General features: G+C 34.0%; 1 protein-coding gene across 2 annotated transcripts in view; it reads left to right on the plus strand.

Annotated features, from left to right (window-relative positions):
* The window catches only part of PJA2 (praja ring finger ubiquitin ligase 2), a 69,324-nt gene that overhangs the window by 32,575 nt on the left and 21,373 nt on the right, over nt 1–15,376 (plus strand). For both annotated transcript variants that reach the window (XM_060635236.3, XM_060635237.3), the window contains 2 exons: nt 450–635; nt 12,033–12,218. In XM_060635236.3, the coding sequence (XP_060491219.3) occupies nt 450–635; nt 12,033–12,218 (372 nt within the window). The remainder of the gene's footprint in view (nt 1–449; nt 636–12,032; nt 12,219–15,376) is intronic.

Consider the following 15,376-nt stretch of genomic DNA (forward strand, 5'->3'; position numbering starts at 1 on the left):
GATGGTAATAGAAATTTGTTCATAGAGGATAGGATTTCCATTGTCAATATGTAATTAGAAAGTTGTTTTAGTCAGGTCAGATGAGTAATAAATCTATTATTATTTATTCCAGAGCATTTAATTTATGGTTGCCAAATTATATTTAAATTTTTATTTAGAAATATGTCTAATAAATGAAGAACTTCTATCTAAGCAACATGGAATTACTTACTTTAGTGAAGAAAATCATAAATCGATAATTCTGTAACTTGCCATGTGCTATATTCATTTGAAAAAGTTACATTCTGCTGAATGTATTTATTTTTAAAATATTTTTTAAATTGAATTAGCACCTTATGAATCGTGTGGCATCAGTCATCCACTCGATACCACGATGTCTTCAAATGGTAAATGCACATATAATGACGATTATAATGACAATTTATTTTCTTTCTGTTCTGAATGTGCAGTTCAGAATGCAGTGATGGAGAGTGGTCTGCTTCTTTGCCTCATCGATTTTCTGGTACTGAAAAAGATCAGTCGTCAAGTGATGAAAGCTGGGAGACTTTGCCAGGAAAAGATGAGAATGAACCTGAACTACAGAGTGATAGCAGTGGTCCTGAAGAAGAAAACCAAGAATTATCTCTACAGGAAGGGTATGTTTTGTTTAACAGTGAGGTTTATTTATATGTATTGTACAAGAATGGTATACGTCACTTCCAAATGTTGGATATGCTGTTGATCCCATATACAAGCCCTATGTAGGACCAGTAAGTCCTACTGAGTTTTTTCATTATGCTTTTGGTGTTTTGTTTGTTTGTTTTAGTGTTTATTTTTCAGAAAGAGAGAGAGTGTGAGCGGGGGAGGGACAGAGAGAGAGGGAGACACAGAATCTGAGGCAGACTGCAGGCTCTGAGCTGTCAGCACAGAGACTGACATGGGGCTTGAACCCACGAACCGTGAGATCAATGCACCCCAGTGCTTTTGGTGTTTTACAAAGAACAATTAAATTGAAAATTTTAGTAATTTAATTATCTTTTATTGAGATACAGTATACATTTCTACTTTGCTTTAAAGAAAATTAGGGCATTTAAAAGATTCTTTTGGTTGAGTTAGGTATGAGTTTAGAGCTGCCGTTGCCAAACAATGGAGAAAGGGCAGCCTCAAGATGGAAATCGGTGATTTATTCACAGAAACAGAGAAAGTTACAAATGTTGAGGTTTTAATATTTGCCTAATCGCATCAGATGGTATTTCTGAAATCAGTGATTGATGGTAAACACCTTTGTCTTTTCTTGGTTTTAATGAGAATGCTCTACTACAGGGGTTGTCAGACTTACACTGTGAAGGGCTGCATGGTGTTTTCAGTTCATATGCCAGTGTCTTATTGCAGCTACTCATCTCCAGTGTTGTAGTGTGAAAGTAGTCATAGACAATATGTAAATGAATGAGTGTGGCTGTCTTCCAGTAGAATTTTATTTATAAAAACAGGTGGCAGGCTGGAAATAACCCATGGGTTCACAACCCTTGCTCTAATATTTCCCAAGTAAGAATGATTCTGGCTTTTAGGTTGATTTTATACACACACACACACACACACACACACACACACACACACACAATTGTTTTCTTCTAAATCACACTAAGGAAATATCCCCCGTTACTATTTTATAGGTTTCTAGCAAGAATGTTTGTTAAATTTTATTAAAGTTTTTTTAGTGTCAGTGGAAATGATCATAGTGATTTTTCACCTTTGACCTAATGATCATGAGGAATTATTTTATTATTAGATTTCCTAATAGCCACTTACCCTTGCTTCTTGACATAAACATGATCATATAGTCATGAAATGTTTGAGCTGCTGGATTCTGCTTGCTAATATTTGACATAGGATTTTTATGTTGAGATTCATATGTGCAGATTGTCTCATTTTTTGTCTCAAAAACAGTTTAATACTTGCTTTGCTAAAACAATGTGTGCTTTTTTTTTTAACCCTTTGATGTTTAGCTTATTTATTCCTTTAAAGGTTGTTTAAAAATTTAAACAGCTTATTCTTTTAAAGGTTGTTGGTATTGTGAAACCTTGGCTTTGTGTTTTCTGAGGTAGTTTGTCTTTGTTAATTTAAATTTTTTTTCCTGATAATTGGTTGGTTCTAATTTTTAGTCTCTCATGGAATCTGTTTTGGTAAATGGGTTTTCTTAACTCTTTCAACTTGGACTAATGGTAAAGTTTGTTCTCAAAGGTTTAAGTTTCCAGCTTGAAATTAATTCTGTAAGAAATAAAATACATTAGAAAATCTGTAAAGAAAGAAGTTTACAAACATAATTGATATTGACAGTGATTGAAATGGTGTTTATTTTTCTTTTCTGATTTTATGTTTGATCTTCTTGAATCACTATTAGTTTACTATTAGTAAATTTTTTATATATAATTTGTGATACAATTATTCATTCAACATATATTTATTGAGCATTTAATATGTACCAAGCATTGTGCTGGATCCCATGATTATATCCATGAACAAGACAAACTAAGATTCCCTCCTGAAGCTCACAATGTGGTGGGAGACGCAGATATTAAACAAAATACAAACATGCTAAATTATAAACTGCGATGGTTACGGTAAAGGAAAGCAAACCTTGTGTCATAGAAGGTAACTGGTAGGGCCTACATTAATTAGAGTGGCCATGGGCTGCTTATCTCAGGAACTGACTTTTGAGCTGGGCTCTAAAAGATGAGAATTAGTGGTTGAGGAAGAGCTCTCTAGGCATAAGGAAAGGTAAGAGCAGAGATACTGAAAATGAAAAGGCTTGCCATGTATGAAGGTAGTGGGACTGAAGTGAATGAGTGAAAGGAAGAGTGACATGAGATGAGGTGCGCAGATACCAAACTATGCAGGATAGATAGCCTCTGGAATTTATTCATAGAGCAGGGAAATTTTAAGTGAAGAGTTAATTGTCACACATTTATATAAGATCACTCTAGTTGCTTTGTGGAGATTGAAGTACAAAAGAGGGGAAGGTTGGCCTAGGGTATTAGACTGGGGGATGGTATTGAGGATTAAAAAAAGTAAACAAGTTTGAGCATGTTTTTGAGTGATCAATAATAAGGTAGATTGGGTGTGAGATGAGGGAGAGTGAGCAATCAGTTATGGCAGGTTTTCTTGGTTTGAGCCTTAGGTAGTTATTACTGTACTGATTGAGATGAGAAGGTGTGGGAGAGGAATGGGAAGTAAAAACTTTTTTTGAAAGTTTTAAGTGCTATTTAGACATACAGTGTAGACGGTAAGTAGACACTTTGATATTTAAGTTTAAAAGATCCTGGACTGTAATTAGATATAGATAGATATAGAGATATATAGAGATTGAGATAGAGATATATAGATATGTGATGTGGAGGTCATCAACTACTTGCACTGATACCCTACAGTAATAAAGCCCAGTAATTCATTAAAAAAATAGAAGTTGGGGTGCCTGGGTGGCTCGTTTGGTTGGGTGTCTAATGCTTGGTTTCTACTCAAGTCATGATCTCAAGGTTCAGGAGATCAAGCCCCTCATTGGGCTCTGCACTGACAGCACATAGCCTGCTTGGGATTCTCTCTCTTTCTCTCTCTCTCTGCTCCTCCCCTGCTCTTTCTCTCTCTCTCAAAATAAATACACTTAAAAAAAAAAAGTAAAAGTGAGGGGACAGAACTAAACAGTGGACAGCAATGGTATTTAAGTTGAAAGGGGAAAGATCAAAGTTGAATTGTATTGTTTGGGAGAGGGTTCAAAGTTAACTTTTGACATAAGAATAAAGAGTATATGTACTAGAGACCTGTAGAGGAGGAAAAAAGGAATTAAGACATGGAAAAAGATATTTACAGTCAATCCAAATAAAAGTAAAGAAAGAGAAAAAATCATTAAAACAGGGAAAAAAAAGAAATGGTAAAAGTAATATGGAACAAGTCCTGTAATAAATATAATTGCCTAATCTCTGCTTATAAAAATCAAAGCTTCAAATCAGTTGGAATTTTTTTAAGTTAAATGTGTTTTACAAAAGATGAACTTAAAGCATAGGTATACAGACTGAAAATAAAAGGATAGACAGTTGGTATTTCAAGCAAATGCAAACTAAACAAAAACGGAACAGTTACATTAGCATTAGCAAAGTAGACTTCATTATTGACGAGAATGAGGGGTCAGTATGTAGTAAGTCCAGTTTACCAGTAAAATGTAACAGTTTTAAATTTGAATGCATCTAATAAAATAGACTCAAAATATGTAAGTCAAAATGTAACGAAACTGGAGAATATTGACAAATTTACTATCATTTTGGGAAACTTTTTAATACTTTTCTCAACTGCCTGTAATTCATGGATATAAGAACTTCATCCGTCTTTAGCAGATTTGAACAACTGATTTAAGCCCGGTTTAATGAACAGTCCAGTTTATGGAATACACAAACACACAAAAACTGAGCATGGACTAGGCTGCAGAGCACAGGTTAACACATTTCAAAGAATCAATATCCTACAGACCAGCAAAAATATAAAAAATTTAAAAATCCATGCATTTAAAATTATTCATCCTTCTAAATTACCAGTAAAAAACAAAAAAGAAATTACAATTGAAGTCTAAAATGGTCATAACTTACCGGTTTTGAGAATGCCACCAATCAGAATTTGACGGATTGGAGCGAAATTGGTAAAGGGAAATTTATCTTTATAAAATACGTACATTAGAAAAGAAGAAAACTTGAAAATGGAGAAGCCATGCATTTAACTTAAAATGGAAAAGAAACATTAAAATAAGGAAAATAAGGGAATAAAAATTAGAATTAGGAAAGATAAAAGCAAAACTCAATAAGTTAGAAAACAGGATGGAGAGGATCAAAGAAATCAGAAGGTGATACTTTGAAAAGATTAAGAAAAATAGGCAATCCACTTGGATAGTGAACAAGAAAATAAAGGCAAGGCACAAATAGATAATACATATAGAAGTGTATACAGCCACGAAGTGTATACAGCCACAAGTACATTAAAGATTGGATAGACTAAGAATAGTACTATGAACTTTGTAGCAGTAAATTTGAAAGCTTAGAAGAAATTGAGAAATTTTTAGAAAAATACAATTCACCAAAACTTGTAGGAAGCCTGAATAATATTATACGTATTACAGATATGTAATTAGTAGTTTAAAATCTTACTGTGGAGAAAATACCCAATCCAGATGGTTTTAGAGCCAGATTCTCTTAAACTAAACTTTCAAGGATCCACTCTTCAAGATAATAGAAAAAGAACTATTTCTCCAAATCATTCTAAGGCCAGTATAACCCTAATACCGAAAGAGTATGTGAAGAAAATTATAAACCTATATCATTCATTAACATACATGTCAAAATCTCAAACAATTATTGGAAATCTGAATTTGTAAGTATATTCTTTACAGATAAAACTCAATTACCAATCTGAGTTTATTCCAGAAATGCAAAAGTGATTTAATGTAGAATACCTGTAAATGTAATTCACCACATTAGTAGAATACAGGAGAAAATTCATATGATAAATTCTGTAGATACAGGAAAAAAAATCACTTAGTAATGTTCAAGACCTCATCGTGATAAAAACTCAGAAACTAAGATCAGAACAGTTGACCTGATAAAATGTATCTCCCAAAATAAATCAGTAGATATCATTTTTAGTAATGAAGCATTAACTTCCCCCCCCCCCCCCCGCCCCCCAAAATCAGGAGCAAGGCAAGGGTGTTGCTCATAGCACCATTTCAGTAGCCATTGTCGTGGAGATCTTGATGGTCACGGCATGATGGGAAGATAAAAGAAGAGGAACTGAAAATGAAAAGGAAAGAAACTAGTAGAATGTATTTATAGAATACAGAGTGTTAATGTGCAGGATATAAAGAATTCCTAGAAATCAGGAAGAAAAACTGATAGTCTAGTTGCAAAATGTTCAAAAAATTGAGCAGATGATTCACTGAAGAGGAAATATTAATGAATAAAAATATCAAAAGATACATAGATCATTAGTAAATTAAGATCACAAGGAGGTATCATTTTTTAGCTACCCATTGGATTAACAAACAGGAAATTTAACAATATCAGGTGTTTTGGAGGATATGAATGCTTGTTGAGATGTGAAGTAGGTCATATTAACTAAAATGCTATAATAATTTTAACATTTTGCATCGTGCACTATCAGCAGTTCCACTTTTAGGTGTATACTCTGGAGAAACTTCCTCATGTGGCCCAGAAGTTGTGTACAAGAATGTTCGTTGCAGTATTTCTCATGAAAGCAATGAACTGGATATTACCCAAATATTACTTAACAGGAGAAAAGTTGGTGGTGTATTCATACAGGGAGTGTTACACAGCAGTGGGAATGCATGAGCCCCACTTATATGCAAAACATGGATGAATCTTAGAGGTACAATATTGAATGAAAGCAACCATTTCTAGAAAAATAATGTGTATGATCTCTGTTTCACAAAGTTTAAAAACAAGAAGTTAAATATCTTGTTAAACTATACAAAACTAGTGAAAACTTCTTTCAGAAAACAATGGAATGATAAGAGCATTCAGATAGTACTTTTTTTCTGGGGGGGTGAAGTCAAAGGGATAGGATAGGTATGGGGCACAAGATGTATGCTAGTCAGTGATAATATTCTAGTTTCTGCTTTGGGTGCTGGGTTTATGGATATTCAATATAATGTACTTTATAACTTAAATCGATTGTTTATCTTTTTCATTTGGGGAAAAGAACTAAAAAAATGAAGGGAATTGAAGGTAATAGAGCAGAGACAGTTATCATACCTAACTCTTTACAAAAGGAAGGAGCCATAGATAGATGCTGGGCCTAAGAAAATGTTGTCTTCACTTCGCTACACTGGACACATGATTGTTTGCTTATAGAATGTTCCAGAGAATAACTGACTAATAATTATAGGAAAGATAAAGTGAAGTCCTTGAGAAGATAAGGATTAGGCTCCATATCTCAAAGAGAGAACCTTTAGGAGGTGAGACTTGCAGTGTAATTAAGTGGGAAGGTAGCAGGTAGGTACAAGTGTAGGTAAATCTGTAGGTTTGCTGGTGGGAAGAAAAGAGGAGTCTCTGGTGACTTCAGTGTCCTCATTGTTACTAGATATTGAGGATGGGGAGGATAGGAAGATTGTCAAATTGAAGGAAAGAAGAAAAGGTTGGAAATAGGCTTTCAGAGAGGTAGACAACAAACTTACTAGGTAAACATTGAATAATTACTGGACAATATTCAATGTCCATTTAAAATTTGTGTTTTTGAATTTAAATTAATACATCACACGTGTTTTTAAGTTTTTGCCACTGTTTTGTTAACTTTACAAACTCTTTATGTAACTACTCTTAAAATTTTTTTTTAAAAATTTAATAAATATTTTGCCCTTCCTGTTAACACTGAATTTATTAGGATAAGGAAACATTTCTTCAAATTAGGTGCTGGGGTTCCATCTTTGTGACTGGATGACATGGAACCAGAGTACCATTGATTTTATAAGCTGTAATTCCCTTTGAGGCTTTTTTGATTCTTAATTAAAATTTCAGTTACTTTCTTTATTTATTTAAAAAAATTTTTTTACTGTTTATTTTTGAGAGAGAGAGACAGAGTGCAAGTGAGGGAGGGGCAGAGGGAGAGGGAGAGACAGAATCCAAAGTCGGCTCCAGGCTCCAAGCTGTCAGCACAGAGCCTGATGCAGGGCTCGAACCTATGAATGGTGAGATAATGACCTGAGTGGAAGTCGGAGAATCAACTGACTCAGCCACCCAAGCGCCCCTCTGTTACTTTCCTTGCTACTTTTTTTCATTACTATTTTGTGTTTATTTATTTATTTTGAGGGTGGGAAGAGGCAGAGAGAGAGGGAGACAGAATCCCAAGCAGGCTCTGTGCTGTCAGTGCAGAGCCCCGTGTGGGGCTTGAACTCATGAACCATGAGATCATGACCTGAGCTGAGGTCTGATGCTTAACCAACTGAACCACCCAGGTACCCTTCTTACTGCTTTACCTCCAAGATAGGGGTTTGAAATCTTAACCATTTGCTATACAATTAGAATTATTAAAAATGAGCTTATACCTAAAGCTTAGCAGTTTCTTACATGTGTCTTGAGTTATAAAATGAAAACTGGTTAATCGAATACCAGTTAATTAGGAATCTTAACCATGCTGTCCAGGATTTTTATAAAATTTCTTATAATATAGCTAGATTATTTTATGAAAGCCTCAGCTCTTTAAAATGTTGGCATTAACCCAAAGGTCTAAAATTTTGTGCTGCAAATAATGGATACTCAAATTGCTTATCATTTAGCTAAAGGAAACGACTCGGTTTTATGTGATTTGTCTGCCTTTCATTTTCTTCATTTCACAGAAAATTCTATGTTGCATGGTTATATGATAGCATATTCTAAAACTTTTTAATGAAAATTTCTTTAAAATATTCCATATTAATTTATTGTATATTTTGATAATTTTAATATTGCTATTCACATATTAAATTTAGTTTCTATTATTGAAGACTATGGATCTTTAATCATATATCGTAAAGGGAACTTCTGTCTGTTTGTCTGAAGCTTTGAGTTAACGGTGTAGCCTGTAGTCAGGAGATTAGATGATGCTGATGGCTTTCTAAGATTTTCACCTACTGGGAGTAGGTTGTGGGGCTAAGTTAAGAAGCATTTTCAGTTTCTTCTCAGGGCAGCAGCATTGATTTCCTCCAGGCGGTGCTGAAAGTGCTCAGAAGGAAAGGACAACTTGGCAATTTCCCTTCGCAGTTGAAATACCTGTGACTTTAGTGGTGGTTGTGGCAGGCACAGGCTTCCACGTCTTCCATCTACTGGAATACTTTTTTGGAATAGACCATTGGAGACATGATTAGATAATATGTCTTTTTAAATCTCATAAATTACTGTGCAGCATGATAATGGCATCTTGTTAATATTTGAATTACCAAAATGATGCAGAAAGGACATTGAAGGTCTAAATTTTTGTGAATTTGTTGTTATACATGGTATGTCTGGTATATGTGTAAATGTGTATGTATGTATAAGGAGAGAGAAAGAAGACTGAGCTATTGCTTTAAATATTTCCAAGGTTTTTGAAGTATTTAAACTTACATTATAGTCTTACATTCCCATGGGGATATTTGTTTCTTTGGTTAGCTACAGAAAATAAAAGATTCTTTTGACATTATTGTTGAGAATCTTTTTTTTTTTTTTTTTTTTTTAAAGAGCAGAATTCGTTTTGTTGTAATATCAAGCCAACTCTGGCCCAGCACAGTGCCACTCTTCTAGCCTGGTAAATTTTGTGTTAAGTGGTAAGAATTTATGTGAACTTTATGTAATAGGTTGAAAGCATATACCATATGTGACTTATTTTCTATTTCTATAACTGTTATTATGAGTCATTATAGACAGAATCAAATGTTTAAGCAACATACGTAGCCAAGAATTCCTTATATAGTAAAAGTATTAATGACATGTTGTAAACTATTTATATTCAGAATAATTTCTTTAGTTTTATTCTTCTTTGAATTAAAACCCAAAAATTAATATTTATTCTTATACTGAATCATTTTCACCAACATATTTGAGTTTTATGTTCTATATCTGAGTACAGAGTAGTAACTGACTTATTTGCTATCTGTATAATAGGAAAAAGAAGAGCATTTTTTTTGTAGGAGTACATCAGAAATAACAAAAGTTCCTAAGGGCTATTTCAGGCTTGATCTCCAAATTATTTGTTTTTTAAAAGATTGTTTTTCAAGGATTTATTGGTAACATTTGCAACACAAATAGAGTACCTACTGTGTGCTAGGCACTTATTACAAGGGGTGAAGCTACGATGTTGAGAGACAGCACTGTGTGTGCTTTTGGAAAGCTCCCGTCTAGGAGGACACAGATGAGTCACCAGAAGAGTTATAATACAGTATGGCACGTGTTCTCATAATGGTGTAAACAAAGAACTGTTGCTTAGGAATTTTTACTTTGATTTTGAATTTTGAATCCATTTTGGGTTTAGTTTTTCATTGGACCTAATTATGATGCATGAAAGGAAAATATCCAGTCACTTTATATAGTAAATATTAATCGCTTCTCAGCCTTTTGGCTGAGATCAAGTGTATAGTAGATATTAAACCTTCAACAAATTAAGCATATTTTATTCTAATTTCTCTGATTTTACTAGACAAGTGATACTGGATACTAAATCTTACAAACCTGTTATTTTGAGGTGTTGTTTAGGACCTGAGATTAAAGAAACAATTATGGGTTTAGGTGTGTAGAGAGCTACAGTTTTTGTGTATGTAAAATGTGTTGATTCAGGGGCGCCTGGGTGGCTCAGTCAATTAAGTGTCTGATTCGACTCAGGTCATGATCTCGCAGTTTGTGAATTTGAGCCCCACGTCAGGCTCTGTGCTGTCAGCTTGGATCCTGGAACCCACTTCAGATTGATTCTCTCTCTCTCTCTCTCTCTCTCTCTCTGCCCTTTCTCTGTTTGTTCTCTGTCTCTCTCTCTCAAAAATAAATAACCATTAAAAAAATTTTTTTAAATGTGTTCTTATATGTGGATATCATCTACATCTCTTGCATAAATGTTTTTATCTCCAAAGTTAAATTTGCATGTTAGAATGAATAAAATTCTAATTAGACCTGCTTTTGAAATATGTAAGCTATTGTATAACATTATTTTTCTTCTTAAAACCCAGACTAAAATTCAGCTTTGCCAAAACTATGCTGTCATATTTAACTTCCTTTTGATATACTTTGATATACTATTTCTGTTAAATAAAAAAAAAAAATAAGAAAATGCTACCAGTATGTCTTATTTATAAATTCATAGAGTACCTTTTGTCCAGTCATTGAAGCCTTGACTTTTGTTTCTCATGTATTACAAAGAGTTATTTTCAATTTGATCTTTGTGTCCAAAGTTTTGGTGTTTTAACTCTAATGTGTAAGTTGTATGAGTTAACAATCTTGTCTATGGCCTCTAGATTTTGCATCATGCATACAATGACACAGATTTTTGTAAAAATTTCTCATGATTCTTGAGAGTCATGTACATGTTGTTTTAGAAATGGTGGTGGGGTGCACATGCATTTTTAAAATATGGATTTGGAATTTGTTAAAGGGTAAATAATGACATAGAGATTTAACTTCCTTTCATCCAGATGAATACTCAGTTGTCCTGATATCATTTATGAAATAATTTTTTTCTGGTGTTTTGAAATGCTTCTTTTTTCTCTTCCTTGTACCATTTGTCTGTCCCTGTTCCTGTGACCTTATTGTTTTCTAGTGGGAGAAAGACTAACAATAAACGAGTAAGAAAATGATAAGTGAAGTAATTTCTATAATGAAAATAAACAGTTATGTGGTAGTGACTGGACAGCTCCTTAAAATGAGTTGTCAAGACCACGCATTCTGAGGAGCTGCCATTAACTCTGACCTGAATATCAAGAGGGGAATAGCAAAAATCTGGTGAAAGAACATTTCAGGTAGAGGAAATGCCCCAAGGTGGAAATAATCTCTATGTGTTCCACAGGTAGAAAGAATTCTAGGAAATAGAGTAAATAGGGGGAAGAGTGGTGGGAGGTAACAATTGGAGAAGAGGGCTAAGGAGAAAGCATGTATGATGTAGGGATTTGTAGGCCAGGTTGAGGAATTTTGATTTTATTTGAACTGTGAAGGAAAACTACTCAAGAGCAGTGTTTTAAAATTAAAGTTGTCTAGAATGAACTTCTCTTATTTTTCTTCTGCACAAAGAGAAAGTATAGGAGCATAGGTAATTTGTATATCAAATAAATAGGTTCTTATGTAACTGGGAGCTATTTCTACATACATATGACCCTATAACAAATTTGCTTCCCTTTTAAATAACTTTACAGTTAAAGAAAGCAGACTTTTAGAATCATGTAAGTACCAAGAGTTTAGAACTTAAAGAATAAAGAATCTGCACTAAATATTTAGAACTGTTTTTAGAGAACAATTTTATGATGTGTTCTAAAATAATGTTTTTTTCTTCCGTTAAAATGTTTGTATTAGGGAACAGACATCCTTGGAAGAGGGAGAAATTCCTTGGTTACAGTACAATGAAGTCAATGAAAGCAGCAGTGATGAGGGAAATGAGCCTGCCAATGAATTTGCACAGCCAGAAGCTTTCATGCTGGATGGTAACAATAACCTTGAGGATGACTCCAGTGTGAGTGAAGACTTAGATGTGGACTGGAGGTATGTAGCAGTGTTATTACCATGGTTAATTGTTCACTGAGTAGAATTCGTTCATGATTCTAAATTATGAAAACTGAATCTCTGATCTCTCAAAAGTGTTTTTTCCCATCTTGTTAGTCTTCCTCTCCTTCAGAGCTCATTCTGGATGTCACTTCCTACATGGACTCCTTCCTACTACTCCAGGCAGTGACCTCTTTTCCTCTTTGACCTTTGGCTCTCTTGAAGCCCACCTTATATCCTGGTTATTTATAAACTCATGGTTTGAGGTTTCCAACCTGTAAGTTTAGCTCTATATGGTAAATATAGCACTTGGTATAATCCTTTAAAAAAAAAGAAGAGTCTTTAATAAATAGTACTTGAGGAATTTCAAAACATGAGATTAAACCAGAAGAATCATAAGAATGTAGTTATCCTTCTCTGTATGCAAAATATGGAAAATGACAATTATATCTTCCCAGATATGCTGAAAGTATTCAGTTTATGCTGACAAAGAATAATGAGCTTCAGGGAAAAGCAGCATATAACAATTAAGTGGATTATTGAATTGTTAGGTCTCATGATATAAAGGTCAGAATTTAACTGTTTTGGCTTATAGTTAGATTTATCTTTCAAACATGCAGTCGGCCTCTGGAAGTAGCTGGTTATTGAGATGTAGAAAGGATATATGGTTCAACAGATCTCTTGTTACTTTTTCTGGAGAAAATAATGGCTTGGTACTACTTTTGTTTTCATGTCTACCCAGAAGTATTTTTAAGAATTTGTTTTGGTTTTCCAGCTAAAATTCCATTACAGAAAATAGAGAAAAATAAAGAAAAACTCATTTACATCACCTGATAACTCTGCAGATTTCTAGAAGTTATGATTTTGAGTCTCTTTCCATGTGTCTAGCTACTTGTTTGTGCTTCTCCAAATTGTTCCAGATATGAAACTCAGCATCTCATTGAAATCCTCCTTACTGTTTCCTATTCTCACTCCCTAGGGGGGAGCAAATTAGATGTGCGAAGCAGACTTTCATTGCCCATTTGTGGAAGTAGAAGTGGTGTTTTATCACAGCCACACAAACAATTTGTAATTCCATCTTAAACATTCTTACCTCCAAAACCCGTTTTCTGGCTTCCTAACTTTATGGAAGAGCAGTGGCTCACCAGATCCCAGTTTTGCTGATCTTGGTACCACTAGCTCTCCCCCACCTCTCTTATGTCTGCCTGTTACCCTCTTTCTGAACTCCTTGTGATGCTGATGATGTCTTATGCCTCCACTATGCAAAGTCATTCCTCATAATGCTCAGCAGATGATGGAATTGTCGATTTAGGTAACATCATCTGTGCATGTCTGGAGGCAATTAGGGTTTAATATGAAGAAATGTTTTCTTTTGGACATTTTCAAAATTTTATCAGAGTAATGTTTTATAGCTCCATTATGTAGATGCTCCAGTCTGTAGTTGCACTAAAATTTAATTGTTCATTTTCCCCAATGAAATAGTACAGTGAACCTTTCCCCTCATATAACTTGTTTTGTACTTCAGGTTATTTCTTTAGGACAGATTAACAGAGGTGACATTACTGAGATAAGTGGTATTTATTAAGATCTTGATATATATTTCTAAATAACTTTCAAAAAAGGTTGTTCCATATAAAAATTTGAAGAAATAATGAGGTCTTTTTTGAATATAATTTTAACTTAAACTTGAAAACTTGATTTTAGGTTCTAATTCATTGATGATCTTTCTGGATACATCCGTTATGTTAAGATTTTAGAGATGTTTGTGATTGTCTCCAAATTTGGGGAGCTTCAGTAGTTTGTTTTTTGTTTTTTGTTTTTAACATAGAAAGCATTTTAGCATTAATTTTAAGACAGACTTTTTGAAGGTTACTGTTTTGAATTTTATGTAGGTATGTAACACCTCATTATTGCTTATATGGTACTATGTCAATTTATATGGCAGTAGCTACAGACTGATAAAGTAAAATAGGATTTGACTTTCATTTAAGTAACATGTCATTTTAACAACTAAAAGGAAAAGTCATGGCAAACAGCAGTTCTTATCTCTAGAGCGAAAATGTGACCTTTTTTTTGGTTTGTTTTACCACAACTTAAAAAAAAAAAAGGTAAAGCTTTTTGATTCTTTAAAGGGAAATGGGGAAAAAAAAAAAAAGGAAATGGAAAAAATGCTTTATCAAAGTTTACTTATTTGTTTTGATGACATCACAGAAGTGTTGTAGAATACCCAGAGAATATTTTATAAAATGGCCTGGTGGGAGGTGATGTGGAGAAAACATGAGTTTCAGATTTAGACAAATCTCAACTGTACCATTTATTTATTTTTTGATAACTACTTAACTCTCTATTTTCCTGGAAGAAATTGGGGTTATAATTATTAACCTATTAAGGCTGTGAGAAATTAATTCCCTGTGGCTATAACCATGGCTTAATAACAGAAATTTAAAATGTCTTTTTTTAATGTTTTATTTATTCTTGAGAGAGGGAGAGACAGAGCATGAGCGAGAGAGGGGCAGAGAGAGAGAGGGACACAGAATTTGAAACAGACTCCAGGCTCTGAGCTGTCAACAGAGCCTGACATGGGGCTCGAACTCATGAGCCATGAGATCATGACCTGAGCCAAAGTCAGACACTCAACCGACTGAGCCACCCAGGTGCCCCCCTTAATAACAGAAATTTAAAAGAATTTCCATATGTCTTTCACTAATACTCCACAAATATTAACATTTACCACATTTCTGTTATCATTCTGTCTTTCCTTTCTTTCCCTATATTTATTTTATGGTATTCCCCCCCCCCCCCCACATTTATGAGTAAGTTACAAACAAGATGCCTGTTTACCCATAGTCTAGCATGAAGTCCCTAAGGACAAGGACATTTTCTTATATAACACAGTAAAATTTTCGAAATCAGGAAATTAACACTGTTAATAGTACTGTTATCTAGTCTACGGACATTATTCAGATGTCTATAGTTGTCCCACTGATGTCACCAGAGAAATTTTTTTCTAGTCCAGTTCAAGGCTACTCATTGTACTTGGTTAACATGTTTCGTGAGTCACTTTTAATCTGGAACATTTCTCGGTTTTTGTTTTCCATAACCTTGACATTTTTAAAAAGTATAGGCCATTTATTTTTTAGAATCGTTCTTAGTGTAGA

Source organism: Panthera onca, chromosome A1 (assembly GCF_046562875.1).
Source record: "Panthera onca isolate mPanOnc1 chromosome A1, mPanOnc1 haplotype 2, whole genome shotgun sequence".
Classification (NCBI taxonomy): domain Eukaryota; kingdom Metazoa; phylum Chordata; class Mammalia; order Carnivora; family Felidae; genus Panthera; species Panthera onca.